We start from the raw sequence: 15,788 nt of genomic DNA, 5'->3' as shown, positions 1-15,788 counted from the left end.
TAGTTTCCATTCTCGAAAGTACTAGGCCCGCCCGCTGCGGCGCTGCCACATATAAAAGCGCGCGCGCCATCCAGCTAGTAATGTCATTCGACGATATTACGAAAACAAGGTAAACCTCACACTATTGGAAAGGAATTAAATTTTACCGGCAATAAAAGAAGGAATAACTACTGGGCTCCATAAACCAGCGGCAGCTATTAACAGAAAAATTTCTTTGAGCAATAATAATAGTTCCGTGCAAAGACGAATTGATGAGATGGTTGAAAACATTAAAGAGTAATTGTACAATCATCTGAAGATTTCTCAATGCAGTTAGATGAGTCTACTTTACCAACCAATAAAGCATTGTTGTTGTCATACGTGAGGTTTATTAAAAATGAGAAAATATATCAAGAACTACTATTTGCCAGAAATTTAAATACGGATACAAAAGGAGAAATCATATACGAGTATAATATACCGGAAAATTTTTGTTATGAGAAAGAAATTCCACTGTAGAATATTATATAAGTTGCTAGGGATGGCGCTCCGGCTATGACAGGACGTCACAAAGGCTTCATAGCGTACTTAAAAAATAAAAATTCCAGATGTGCTCGCTGTACGTTGCGTCACTCATAGGCAACATTTGGTTGCGAAAAATTTGAGTGAGCGCCTCTCTCAATCACTGCAATATATCATCAAAGTAGTCAAAAAAATCCGAAACAGATTTCAACCGATTGCTATTTCACAGAGAAGTGCGTTGGTTATCAAGAGGTAACTGACTCGATTTTACAATCTATTTGACTCTGTAAAAGAGTTCTTGGAGAACAAAGACCAAGAATTGCACGACAACCTCATCACTTCAAAGAATGATATTGCGTACTTGACCGACCTGTATAAATCATTTAATGATGTCAATCTCCAACTTCACACAAATCACCGTCCAAAAATTGAATGAATTGAGCGTCGAAGGTCGACTTCCATCTTCTTGAGAACTTTTTCAATAATTCAATAGTTCTGACCTGTTCTACTACATTAAGGAAATGCAATTGTATTACATAAAAACGGTTTCTCTGCCTCAAAACATTTCCAAAAAAACAGGATGTCAGAAAAAGTATTTGAAATTAGTTTTTTAAAGTTCTACACAATCTACCAATATTTCTCTACCATTCTTCAAAGTTTGTAGTTTACATTTGATAGACTCTTGATACAGATTTTTTTTTGAATGCTGAATTTTTCAACACATTATGTTCCAGCTGATATTGCAATACATTATTTTTAAACTTATTCCACATTGGTTTCCAATCTGAATATTTAGTTCATACAAATTTCATTTCATCAGAGAATTATATTCTAATCAACTAACAAATGTTAATACATTGAGAGGATAGATGATGAAACTTTTTACTTGAATATTTATCATATATCTTACCAGCATAAAAATGAATATTATACGAATTTCGGCTGCTGCATAAAGGGGAGTAGTGCCAATCTTCCACATCTGTAAATATTTCCTTGAAATTTTCCACTGTTTTGATCACTCGGGGTAGTATTTTGAGAATTTCTGAAAACAAAACAACCTTTTATATTTAGCCACAAATGGCTTTGGAAATGTTTACTTTGGTTATGCATGGCCATATTCAACAAGTCGTCCACCTTCAATTCTTTCGGGGGTTCTTTAGGTTCATCAGGTATATTCCAAAATCTTAGGCACTCTGTCCTACACTCTTGTTGTCTTACCTCGACCAGACTTTTATTGTGGCAAAAAGTTGCCAGTTTTTCAAGACCCATTGTTTGTCTGATTCCGAGTCTGGAAATGAAAATCAACTACCATTGGTTCAATGCGTTTTATGCCAAAAAAGAAATGGAGAAGCACATTTGGTTCGATACGAGTCACAACTAGTTGTGAAGGGATTTTCCTAATCACATGGAGTCTACGGAGTCAAACATTTGAGCCTTTGTGCGGTCAACAAATTTGATATTCTTGAGAACTACAGCAACTTAAATGATAGGAATATCAGTCGAATGGATGCTATTACAGTTTTTCTCCATCCTGAGCTAGAAAACGAGGATACTTACAAGGGTGGTCAGAAGTATCCGGCCCAACAAAGAAAACACAAAAATTTTGGAAAAAATTTATTAATTTTTCGACATAATCTCGTTGCAGCTATATTCACTTTTCCCAGCGACATTCAATAAGTTCGATACCGTTTTTATAATAAGAACTGTCTTGTTCCTCAAAATAGCCATTAACTGCCGACATCACTTCTTCATCATTGGAAAATCATTGACCATTGAACCATTTTTTCAAGATTGGAGCCAATTGAGTTTGCTATCCAATATTTTACGAAGGAGCAGACTCACCCAGAGTAGAATCGAGTTCAGCTTTTATATTGGTGGGGCTGAGGCCTTTCAAATAAAAGTATTGTACCACAAAACGATGACCAATTTTCTCCATTTTCACAAATTCACCAAAAACATCAGCTGTTGATGGCTGGCTGTCAAACAAATGATAAACAACGCAGTGTCTTCAAACTTGAAACATATGCTTTATAGATTGTGCGCTTTCTAATACAGTGATATTTTTCAAGCAACTACCGCCATCTCTTGGTCAGGCCGCGTACTTCTGGGACCACCCTTGAATATAATAATAATTATAGCCTTTATTACCTACAGTTGAAAACCACTTACAGGGTTAACTAAGTATGGTTAAAAAGTAACAAAGGTGCTTATAACTATAAAGTTACAATTTGAGAAAATGAATAACAATAATATAATAAATAAAAAGTTACTTGAGAGAAAGCAATGTGTCAAAGTAGGTAATATGTTAAGTAAATATGAAGTGATGAAGTTTGGGGTACCTCAAGGTACCATACTTGGTCCAATTCTTTTCACAGTATATCTTAATAACCTGTTTAATCTCCACTCTGATGGGACAATTATAAGCTATGCAGACGACACATCAGTTTTTTATGAAGCCGAAAACTGGAACTCGCTCATCACTAAAGCACAAAATGACTTTAAAATGAATTTCAAACTATTGACTATACATTTTTCTAAAACAAAATATTTAGCCTTTTCAGTGAATAACAAAAACTTACCCAGTCTTCAACCCCTTGAAATCAGAGGTGAAAACAACATCGTGAAAATCACACAAGCTACAGAAATAGAGTATTTCGGTAGTAATGATAGACAATCATTTAAAATGGAACTTACACATTAGGAAGGTAGTGCAAAAAATTAGAAGCCTATTGTCTAAATTCAAATATTTAAGAAACATTCTTTAAGAAAAACATCTCTTAATGCTGTATTGCGTATTAGCAGAATCCCAACTGAGATATGGCATAATAGCTTGGGGAGGGGCATATAATAACATTATAAAGAATGTTGAAATAATTCAAAAATGGATTTTGAAAATAATATTCAGAAAACCAATTACCTACCCATCAGATGACCTTTACAAGCTTGGCAATATATTATATGCAAAACAAATATTTCATTTGACACTTGCTGTTGACCAGAAAAAAAATCGGAGCAAAATATTCCTAGATTATTCCTACTCCACAAGGTCAAAAAAAATTACCATTTTAGTTCCACATGTGACTAAAACAATAGCCCAGAGATCCAGCTTGTTTCTTGGGCCAAAGATATACAACGATCTACCAAATGAATTGAATTATGGCCGACTTCAAGGTGAAGAATTTTAACATATCGATTAATCGATATAAAAAATACATACTATGATTGATATTAAGTTAAGGCTAGCTAAAATAATTTCTTTCACACACTCGTACTGTCAGATTTTTCTGTGGAAATCTGAGGCATGCCATTGTCATATCAACACAAGTTATACTTTCCTGATTTTGATGATCGCGCTTACTTCATATTTCATGATTAATTTATGACGTAAATATAACGTTTGAAACGATTCTTTTGTACTAATTATCCTTACTTCACAACAAATTATAGTTACAATTCGTTTATTCTGATGAATACTCTCAATCTTATCGTTATGATAACCTGAATGGTAATTTTATTTTTATGAAATTATTTAGAATTATTGCCTTGGAAAAAAATTATATTGTTTACACTTTTCTTAAGCCCTTTTTGTTCCAACTTTCGTCTACTGCTCTTTATATAATTAAGCTATATCTGAAACTCTCGAGCTAGTTGAAAACACATTCTTTTGGTTAACCTATAATCTCATTTTTACCCTTGTTTTCTTTTCCATTAATTTGACTGTATTACATTTGATTCGTCAACATCACACCATAATAATATGTCACCACACACAAGCCGATAATATCAGCTTCGGTGGATTATAAAATAAAAAAAAACTACACCAGAAAATTAAAAATTCTACATGAAATCTACAATCAAAAGGGAATCAAAATTGATATCACACAAATTTGAAATTATTGCAAATACTAAAGATAGGTGACTTGAGGTACAAATTGGTACTGAACAGTCGGCTGTAAAAAGTTTTTGTACTCATAGTTCTAGTTCTAAAATGAAGCACAAATAAATTCATAAGAGATAACACCTTCATATCATCAACATTCTTGTGCAGTATTTTATATAGAAAAATTATTCAAGCAAATTACTTATCTGCCTAATTGAAGACATTCAATATTGAATGTAATGGTAAAAGTTTCATATGTATTACCTCTATCAGGATAGATACTACATGATTTGAAGTACATAAACTTTAGGAAACGACGTCAAGCTTTTTCAATTATTGCATCAAAGTTTACTTAGAAGTTTGTTTATTATTTCCGATGTATATCGAGTGGTCCAACGAAAAGTATGCACCTTGCTTTTCTCCTTTTTTTGTAACTTAACGCAAAAATGCTCGGGCAGGTCAATTTTGCTTTTGAGGGGGACACATTTTAGATGTATTTTTCTACCTGTGCCTTCAACCCCCTAGCGAGGGTGAGTAACAACCCTAAAATTTTAAATGGAAAGTGAGGTCGAGTGATATATCATTTGAAAGGGCACAAAATTCTCTTTCCAATGATACCTAATTTGTTGTATTTACTTGAATAGTTATAAAAAAAGCAAGAACATTTACTCGATATTTTTGGTGTTAATGAAAATGCGGAAAAAAGGCATTTTTATCACTACTACATTCCTCAATTTCTCTCGTGCGTTTTTTGGTTCAAATAACAACAGCAGATAAGTGTACAAAAAGAATTTAGGCAAACGTTCATTGATTCAGTTCGGTTGCTTTTGAAATTATTACAACCTTACTGTAAAAATGGTTTATTCCATTCCTGAACGAGTTGAAATTGTTAAACTTTATTATCAACATAATAGTTGTGCTAGATTTACTGCTCGCCTCTTCACAAAAATGTGAACGATTCGTACGTTGCCAAGTTAGTCCAAAAGTTTGTCGATACCGGATCTGTCTGTAATGTGAAACACCAGCCACGGAAACCGATCAGAAATGAAGCAGTGGAAGTCGCTGTTTTGGGACATGTTGAATTGGATCATATTCAAAGTACCCGTCAGCTTGCTGCAGCCTCAGGTGTCTCCCGTTCGTCTATAATACGGATATTAAAAGCCTACAAATTCCATCCGTACAAAATTAAATTAGTACAGGAACTCAATGAAGATGATCCTGATAGAAGGCTGCAATTTTGTGAACAACTGAGCCAGCTACTAATTGATGATCCGCACCTATCATTCAACACGTACTTTTCCGATGCGAGTACTTTTTTTTGAATGGAGCTGTGAATACGCATAATTGCCGTTACTGGGATGACAGTAACCCACACTTATTCCGAGAGGTCCATACCCAGTACCCTCAAAAAATCAATGCCTGGTGTGGCATATTAGGTAGTCATATCGTAGGGCCACTTTTTATTCCTGGGAATTTAACTGGTGAGGTCTACCTGAACATGCTTGAAGATACAATTGATCCTCTCATAACAGAAATAATTGAAAATGACCAAAATCATAATGATGATCGGCTTCATTTCCACTATGTTGCTCCGGTAAGAGAGTTTTTAGATGACCAGTTTCCTGGACGGTGGATTGGAAGGAGAGGCCCCATCGAATGGCCTGCCAGGTCACCTGATTTATCGCCTTTAGATTCTACTAAGTCTATTACACATTTCAAAGTACTGGGTTGTAGTTGTTTTTCTTCATAATACCTACATTTTTGAGTGAAATACAACAAATTAGGTATCATTGGAAAGATAATGTTGTGCCCTTTCAAATGATATATCACTCGACCCCACTTTCCAATTAAAATTTTAGGATTGTTACTCACCCTCGCTTGGGGGTTGAAGGCACAGGTAGAAAAATACATCTAAAATGTGTCCCCCTCAAAAGCAAAATTGACCTGTCCGAGCATTTTTGCGTTAAATTACAAAAAAAGGAGAAAAGCAAGGTGCATACTTTTCGTTGGACCACTCTGTATACTATAAAATGTTATGAATAAACTTATATTATTATTATGTGATGCCAAAAGGTAGTTCCTGACAATTACATTTAAACTGACTTGTTTTTTTTCGATAAATTTCAATACCATTTTAATCAGTACATACACAGAAAAAACGTAAAAACATACCGTCGATTCGTTTCATAAATATATCGATAAAAATCCTGATCTTCTTTCAGAATACAAAGAGGAACAATTTCCAAAATGTCCACATCAGATTTGTCCTTAATATCCCATAATCGATTCACAATATCCTTGAGATAATTTTTGATATTCTCAGTTGATGGAGACTTTTTCAAGCTTGAACAAATCAAATATCGTTCAGAATTCGCTGGTCGCGAAGTATTTGGTTTCAAAATTGTTACTGAAATACAAAGCACAATGAAATCATTATTTTTTACACTCATGCTGAACGGATTTACCCTTTTTAAAACATTTGTACATTAAGTAAAGTAAGCCTACACTGAAAGGCGTGAAAGTGTCAAACAGTTTAGTGACAAAATGACCATGTGTTCGAATTATTTCTAGTGCAACTACGCACTGGCAAATGTATATATTTTTGGAAAGAATCTCCTGGAGATTTTCATTTCCCTCAACTGAAAAACCCTGAAATATAGAAATTAGATACAAGGAGCATTGCATTTATAAAAATAGAGCAGACCCCATCAGACATCATGAAATGTACTCCTTGGTTGTCGGTCGCATGTAAAACTTTGGTCTTGAAGTCTTCAATGTTTTCGGGCGAACAAACATTTCCATCTTCCTCTTTCCCATATAATGGTTGAAAACAAACATGAGATGGACAAACGTAGTCATTCATATTGAAATCATGCTCCCCCTTCAAGGTGAGACCGAAGCCTTTGAAGAACCATTCCTTTCGCCAAAGAATGTATTGAGTGAACCCACCTGGGCCTGCACATACATCTGCAAAGTAAAAAGGACCTTTGTGGTCCTTGTGATATTCCTGAAATATTTCAAATTTATAATACGAACTGAACAACAAAATTTCTCAATTCCATCGTCGAAAGAGATGTTGTAATGAATGAATATGTTGCAATTAAATAGTGAAGTGAAATTTTTGATATGTCAATTTATTCAACTCAAAACAAATTCATGAAGTAGAAAGTCAGAAGTTGTTTATGTTTAAAAAATGAATGATAATATAAATTTTTTTATGGGAAAGAATAGTTATGGCTTCATATTTCGCTATCTTTACGAGGGGTACTATTTTTATTCAGTGAATCAAATAATAACAAACATTTTTTAATGAAAATGGCTTTGTTTTTCGAAAAATCCCCCTTGATGATCAATACACTTTTGCATTGCTTCAAACCATTTGTCAAAGCAGATTTTTCATTCTTTTCAAGACACCTAGAAAAAATAGTATTTCAACGCTTCAACTGCTTCTTTGGTCCTTGTTAATCTTTGACCACGTAGATTACCTTTGATATTCGAGAACAAGAAAAAGTCATTGGGTGCCAAATCAGGACTGTACGGAGGACGAGTCATCAATTCGATGTTTTGTCAGCTCAAAAATTCACCTGTTTGACGAGATGTATGAGAGCTCTCATCGTCATGGTGGAAAATGATTCGTCTTTGGCGGTTAGTTTTACGAATTGACCGTTCTACGTTGCTCAAGCGATACAGTGGCCACATGACCCATTCGGTCGGAGAAATAGGCGACCCTTTGCTTCGCTGTTCTTCTTCCACAAACAACTTTTGTTGGATTTAACTCGTCTTGGAATACATGGTCGATTGCTGCTCACGGGCATTAATCCATGATTCGTCACCTGTCGCGATTTTATAGACGTGTTTTGAAGCACCACAGTCGAACTTTTCAATAATTTCCTTACACCACTTGGGTATGGTGTAAGGAAATGATTGGTATGGAGTATCCAACGAGAACAATTTTGTTTTACAACTGAGTGTTCAAGCAAAATCGAATGTATTGAAGAGAAACTATGACCACGATTCAATTCTCTATACTAGCGATATACTGTGGATTTTGATGGCGCTTCATCTCCATACAAAGAACTGAGCTCATCGACACATTCTTGTTGACATAATCCACGTCTAAGGTTGTGAAAAATAATCTAACGAGAACCTTCTCTTGAAATTTCCATTTTTTGGTCAAATTGATTTTCATAACTCACTGTAAACCAAACGTTGTGAGTACGTTTATGCTAAAAAGTGTCAAACTTTATTATCGTATTGCCACATTTAACCTTTTGACATTAGTGTTGCCAGTTCCCAAAATACAAATAGTCCCCCATCGTACACAAAAAAAAATGCGGGAATCTTCCAAAGAAAAAAAGGAAACAATAAAAAAATCTACTCTATACAAACGTCTGCAGAGCACGCAAAGAAGTAAATTTCAGACACAAATTGGAAGTAAAGCCCTCTTGAAACAGTTACTTTCATATCAACATCGAATTAAACTTTTCATATAAGGTATCTCTTACCATGTTGGGGCAATGTATTTAATAATTAATTAACAAACTAGGAAGAGCGCAAAACAAATCAATAAAAACTCTGTATAACTTGAATCGACCAACTTCCACAAACACTGTTTATGAAATAACGAGATTTCTGAAAATAGAAAAAATCATTACACTTGAACAAGTTAAACTTATACATGGAATCCTGAATGAATACATCTTATGCAGTACCACCATGGAAACAGTAGGAGATACACATATTCACAATATAAGAAATGCTGTGAGACTGAACTAAATATACACGAGAACAAAGAAAAATCAGGATATACCCATCTATAGAGGAATCCAGCAATACAATAAACTTCACAAACATTACTTCTATGACTGAATTCAAAAAAGCTGTAAAAAAAATTGTATTCGAATATGCAGCTAACTGTTTAGAAAGTAGGCTGATTGAGTATAATTTTACCATGTTGAAGCTATCAACCAATACTCAATTCAATTCTTTATTTATCCATTAGAGCAAATACAGCTATAGGACAAGTCAAAAAACATACAGACATACAACAAAGTACAGTGAGTGAAATGATAAAATAAAATAAATTATGTACATGCATAACGAAGATTGCAGACAAAATACAATTAACATAGGATAGTGAAATAATACATGTTTACAGGTTGTTCTTTAAAAAACTAATTCATAATAATCTTCTATGGAGTAGGGACACAGATCAACTAGTATCTCTTTCACTTCAATAAGAAATTTCCGGTTTGAAAAGAATCTATATCTTTGTGGAAGTCGATTATAGAGTCTTAAGCCAAGTACAGTAGGTGAATTTAAGCTAATATTTAAGCGTCTGAAGGGAACGCAATATTTGCCTTTCTGTCTAGTATCATAATTGTGTAGTTCATCTACACGCATATGGTCGTTACGAGCTTTGTGAATATTCTTCAAAAGTTCTAAAATGAAAATATCACTAACTGTTAAAATCCTCATGTTTTTGAAAAGGTCACGACAACATGTAGTTGTGGAACTTTTTTTCGCCTTTGAAGTCCATCTTTATATTTTTAAATTTTTGTCTTTTTATACATACTTTTTGTTTTTATTATTTTGGTATTGTTAAAAATAACTACAATATATTAATCAAAGAATACTTTGTAGGCCATAACACCAGATCTATTCTGATTAATAGTCAATTATATGTTTATAAATGAATAAATATTCTAGATAAAGTGGTTTTTGTATAATTATATATTCATAAAAGTATTACTTTCGAAAGTATTTTTCTTTCGTATAATTCAATGTTTATATGAAAGTAGCTCCTTCGAGACGACTTTTCTTCCAGTTTGTGTCTGAAAGTCACTTTTTTGCATAATCTACACATCCTTGTATAGAGTTGACTTTTTGAAATGGATTGCTTCCTTCCTTTCTTTCAAAGATTCCCACATTTTTTTTGTATAAAGATGTAGAAGTAGAATGCCAAAATTTTTCTTTCTCAAAATTCAATCTCTCCTGAAAATATACCCCTTTCAATTTGAACAATTTTATGTTTTGAATACATTTCATTCCAACATATTCATTGACAATAGAATTCATTTATTAAATCTGACAATTGATAGATCACCATACATCCTTATCAATATTGCTGAACATGAAATCAGTCACAGCATCAATATTGGCGATTTTCAAAGCAGCTCTATTCATAAAAAATACTGATTTGATAGTTTCAAACGGATTTGACCTCGCTCTTGCCTTTTTCAACTCATTTTCATCCAATTCATCGTATATATCCTGAAAGAATACTGCATGTGACGAGAGATTTTCTTGAGGACTGTACTCACTTTGGCTTTTAAAACATTCAGTAACACTTCCTTATCACAAAAATTATACTGGTTCTGGACGTCATGATCAGGTGGACCTTCCCTTATCCATGATAACATTTCTTCAAAGGTATGAGTTGACTCTTCAAGATTATGTAGCCATTCAACAGTTTCTTTTACATTTACATCCTGAAAGGTGAACATTTTACAAATATTCAATTATTTTGTTTATACTATTTATACTATTATTCAAGTTCAATTTTAGATATCACTGTTACATTGTCAAAGTTACTTATTTACGAGTATTAATAAATTAACATTTTTTTACCATAATTGAATACTACCTATAATACTAAATAAAATATGGAAAGAAATCACAAAGAAGTCGTGTTCCATTTGCTACCCTAACTAAAACTAATTATAGGTACAACACTGGCCGGCAAGGGGCGTATTGTAATCCAATAGTAATTTAGTTGGGAGAGTCTATACCTGCGCGATTGCTCGCTATCACGTTTAACGCTTGCTATATCTCAGAATAATTCACAAATTTCCTAATAAAGCCCGATTTATACACATTATACAAAGGAAAACAAAGTTATCTAGGTTTAAGACACCTGTGGTTTAATACATCTTTTGAATGACACTTAAAATCATACTGTATGCAAGCCTGATTCAATCCCTACTGTCTTCTTCTGAGTAATCAAGGATGTGATGATTCTCCTCATCATTGAACCAGCGGGATAAGGAGTTTGAAGTTGAACTGCTTCGAACTGAATTGGATAGATATATGGCAGAATTTTTGAGTTTGGGAGAAGATGATTATTCTGGAATTAGATGTTGCGTGATGTGAAGCTGCAACTGTGTTTACACAGGTAAAGTCCCAAAGCAGAGGTTTCCCAAATTTCCAAGGAATTAAACTCAGCTCGTCTGTGCGTAGTGGCTAAAGCTCTTTTTATAAGATGGAATGATGTCTTGTAAATCTGACAGAACTAATTTCACAACTCAGGCCATGGTAACCATTTTCTTCTATAGTGGTTCCACTTCTGCACTTGTGAGAAACACAAATTCATTAACCCAACCGAAAACCCATTGAAATTCTAAAAGATGTATCATTTAAGAAAGTACCCAAAGAAGCCACAGGAAAAACATTGAGCCAGGCACCAGATAAAATAGGATCATATTAACCAATTCGATCACGTTTTCCTTAAGAACGAAATAAAATCAGAATAGAAAGTTATCATATCTTTTTATAAAAAATTTACCAAAGGACTCAACAAATCTGAGCTAAACTTGCTTTTGTTCTTGAATCCCTATTTGGATTGCACACATTATAAATAAATAAACGAAATGCATGATGGAAGTATAAAGCTTACCATTTTTAAAAACGATCGATGCAAGTTCTTACCTCTTTTGAGAAATCCCAAGAAATTGTTGCCGATTTCATATTTTCCAAATGCAGTCCCAAACCTCTTTTTCCCGATTGATATTTGATGTCTATCGTGTCTGTGATTCCTTGTTCAAACTTTCCCAAGCCTGATCCTATTTTGTAACCCATTTTTTTCTATAAGAAATGTCTTGTTGAAAATATTATTCCAGTAATATGTCATGTTCTAGTTCATTTATTATTATACAGTGTTACCAGTGGAGTCTCAATTTCTTTATTAATACCTTCCCTCGAAATTATACTTAAAGCATCAATTTCTGCTTCGACTGGGATGAAAAATAACAAAAAAATAGATTTTATTTTTTCCAAATCTATTTCAAAAGTGGAGTAACTTCCTTAAAATATGGAAGTTACTCCATAAATGCAACGTTTTGTCAATATGTAAATTTTCAGCTGCATAACATTATTTTGTTGCAAAATAGGACCCAAAATAATCTACATAAAACTTTTTAGTTTTGACAACGCTTCATTTTGAATAGCGCCATCTTCAATGTATTTTTCTAAAGTACACCAATTGTCATTACTGAAATTAAGTTCTATGTAGGTTGGGTTTTATTATACATCAGAGTTGCATTTAGACTAAAACAAATCTTATACTTTTCAGAACTAATCAATTACAGATAGAACGACCTCAAACTTTGAATATTGAAAACATAACTATAAAATATTCAGTAGACACCAAATTTCTAGGACTTCATATTGATGAACTCTTGAAATGGAACAAACAGATTGATTATACAGCTAACAAATAGAGCAAAATTTCGTATGGACTAAGGGTGGTTCACAAATATCTCAACAATGAATCGGTAAAAATTTTATATTTTTCCAATTTTGAGTCTGTAGCTAGATATGGAATCATATTTTGGGGAAGCAATAGTAATATAAATAAAATATTTATAATTCAGAAAAGAGCAATCAGAATGATGAGTAATTTGAAGTATAATCAAAGAATAACGGGATAATGACGATATATGCTCTTTATATATATTTATGAATACCTTATGTTTGTATTAAAAAATAGGCATCTGTTCTTTAACAATATTAATCAACATTCCTATGTAACAAGAAGAAATGATTTCGTGCTCCCTATACATAGGTTAACCATAACAGAAAAAACTCCTCATTACATGTCAATGAAGCTATACAATAAATTGCCTAATCTAATCAAAGATGTGAGGAGCATAAAGAAATCTAAGAAAGAAATTAAAAAAATATTTAATAGATTTAGAACCATATAGTGTTAGTGACTTTTTAGACCAAATCGAATTATAGAAATGTATATATTTATGAGTATATGCAGTCTTTTTGTTTTTTTTTGTTGTTGACATCATTTCATTCTATGTTGTCTGTGTACAAGCTGTAATAGTCGGCATATTTTTGAAATAAAGATTATTATTATTAGACAAACTTTTTCAGTAGCTATTGCGAATGACGAGTCTGCTATATTTAGGGTTATTTTTCATCTCGATTTAAGCAGAAATTGATGCCAGAATCACATTTCATGTTATTAATAAAAAATATCATATGATCAAACTGTATATCAACGGCAATAAAATATTTTAATTATGATACGGAGGTGGGTATATTATTATTTAGGTGTCTGAAGACTGTATTCAGAAGAGATACATGAGTACAAAAAATTAAATATTTCAAAACATTCATCCCTTTCAACTATCTAAATCTATATAATAGGTTCTCGTGAATGCCTGCTAGAAAACACCTACTTCCCTGGCTAATACCACGCTGGGAATTGAATTATATCTGACAAACATTTATGCAGGATACCTCACCAAGGTTATTCTCACAGATGCCTCTCGTTCATCTAGCAGCAGGACCATGCTGAAATTATTCGCGTAGAACACCTACAGTCCAGTTTCAAGGTATAACCTCTCATCAGTGCTTTCATGACCTGCCACCGGTCTTATCTGTGGTGTGTGGCTGAACCACGAATGCATTAGTGGTCTCAAATGTCCTTAAAGGGCAAGCCTGAGTAAATGAAGGCATCTTTACTTTTTGAATGCTTTGTTTTTGGCTCCAGTTTCAACTAGTTGCCTAACAAGTATCTGCAGCAAATGACAGAGGACAAGTTTCATTAGATGGCCAACGTCAAAGGTTAGTTTTGCAGTGGACTGCCTTGGAGAGCAGTCATTGTCTTTGATCGAAATTAATTGTTTCTCTTCACTGCTGCCATACTACGAATGTATCATCAATGAAACGTCTCAAACAATATGGTTTCACTGCACTTTTCTAAGGCCCATTCTTCAAATTTTTCCATGAATGGACCGCCCATTGCTTCATCCGTTTTTCAAAAGAACAATGAGCAGGTTCGTTAATTCAAAGACCAATGAGCAGTTTCATTTTATACTTTTGGCACTACACAACTTCAGAAATTCGTTTTTAACTTAGGATGCATATAGACATTTTGATCACAATGCGAAGAAGTTTCTTTCCTTTGTGGTGAAGTTCTTCAAGTATATTTTGTTACAGAAACTGTTTTCATTTGGATTTATAAAATTACAGCACTCTTACCATCATTTGCAAGGCTTTACTGTCGCAAATTTGTAAATTATCCATGCCCACCTCGCAATCTAAAACAAGCCATGATTAAAAGTACGTTCATACAAGTGAATTTACGCACCCTCAAGTAGTTTTTTAGGGGTGTTTGAACACATTTTAATTTTTATTACAAAATAATAGGTTTCATATCAATATACTACTTCCCAGTTGATCATACGTTATCAGCTGTTTCCTCTTTCAGAGTAATGGAAACAAACCTTTAGTGAATGATAAAAAAGATTAATTAGGAATGTTGAAAAACTTTATGAAAAAAAAAATTAAAAAAAACAAACTCTGTGACATTGAATCCTAGATAAGGTTAGAAGTATTTTCAGGCGGTGTTGCCAGTGGGTGACATTTTACTCATAGGGATGCTGACCTTAGTGTAATTAAGAAATGAAGACCTCAACGATAAATTGCTGATCCATTCAACTGAATGCGAAACATAAGTTATGTTTATTATTTTAGGGTTTTCTGTTTTTCGAGTGTGTTTTATCGTAAATTGTCTGAGAAACTGATGAAAAGGTAAAATAAATGACTTTCCCTAACTTTGCTTATGTTTTACAATCCGATTTGGTTCTAATGTTTCCGATAGACATCGCACTTTATCCCAACACCAGAACCGTGTTGTGTTAACATATTTCCAATATTATTTGAAATAAAGAAGATACTGCAAGAAATATAATTTTGATATTTTCATTTGTTCCCATATATCTCCGGCACTAAAAGTGCTATAGTCAAAATAAGCAATTTTGCCACAATTTATCCTACTCTCTATCTTTTAAAGTTTATGGTAAGAAATTGTATTTTTTGCATTTGCAAATAATATCTCTTAACTTATTGTAATCAGCTTATTTTGCCATTTTTTGAGAGAGAGTCACCGAAAATATGATTTTTTAAAGATAAAGATAGCAATTCAAGGGAAGAAACTCCCATTCGGTTCAAAAGCAATCATTGGTGTACAAAAATTTCTTCACTTCACTGCAATAATAAACTTGTTTACCTATTATAATATTTAGAAAAGATCTTCTAACTAATCCTCACACATTTTTCTTGTTGATTTCAGTAATCAAAATACTACACAAAATACACGAATAGATTTTTT

At 33.2% G+C, this 15,788-nt stretch overlaps 1 protein-coding gene across 4 annotated transcripts in view; it reads right to left on the bottom strand.

Annotated features, from left to right (window-relative positions):
• Cmtr1 (Cap methyltransferase 1) overlaps nt 1-15,788 on the bottom strand; it is an 87,409-nt gene that overhangs the window by 3,471 nt on the left and 68,150 nt on the right. The window contains exons 1-10 of one of the 4 annotated variants that reach the window (XM_023165979.2): nt 14,766-14,988; nt 14,657-14,715; nt 12,089-12,244; nt 10,705-10,872; nt 10,493-10,654; nt 7,086-7,388; nt 6,847-7,030; nt 6,554-6,788; nt 1,599-1,789; nt 1,412-1,543 (exon numbers count right to left, since the gene is read on the bottom strand). In XM_023165979.2, the coding sequence (XP_023021747.2) occupies nt 1,412-1,543; nt 1,599-1,789; nt 6,554-6,788; nt 6,847-7,030; nt 7,086-7,388; nt 10,493-10,654; nt 10,705-10,872; nt 12,089-12,244; nt 14,657-14,715; nt 14,766-14,799 (1,624 nt within the window). In that variant the 5' untranslated portion in view covers nt 14,800-14,988. Of the gene's footprint in view, nt 1-1,411; nt 1,544-1,598; nt 1,790-6,553; nt 6,789-6,846; nt 7,031-7,085; nt 7,389-10,492; nt 10,655-10,704; nt 10,873-12,088; nt 12,245-13,917; nt 14,046-14,656; nt 14,717-14,765; nt 14,989-15,686; nt 15,787-15,788 lie in introns of those variants that run through there. The other 3 variants (XM_074172081.1, XM_023165981.2, XM_023165980.2) reach the window with 3 other exon arrangements.

Source organism: Leptinotarsa decemlineata, unplaced genomic scaffold (genome assembly GCF_025532065.1).
Source record: "Leptinotarsa decemlineata unplaced genomic scaffold, Ldec_3_MD MMD2_tig00000035_RagTag_RagTag, whole genome shotgun sequence".
Lineage (NCBI taxonomy): Eukaryota > Metazoa > Arthropoda > Insecta > Coleoptera > Chrysomelidae > Leptinotarsa > Leptinotarsa decemlineata.
This window is presented reverse-complemented; position numbering and strand designations above follow the sequence as displayed.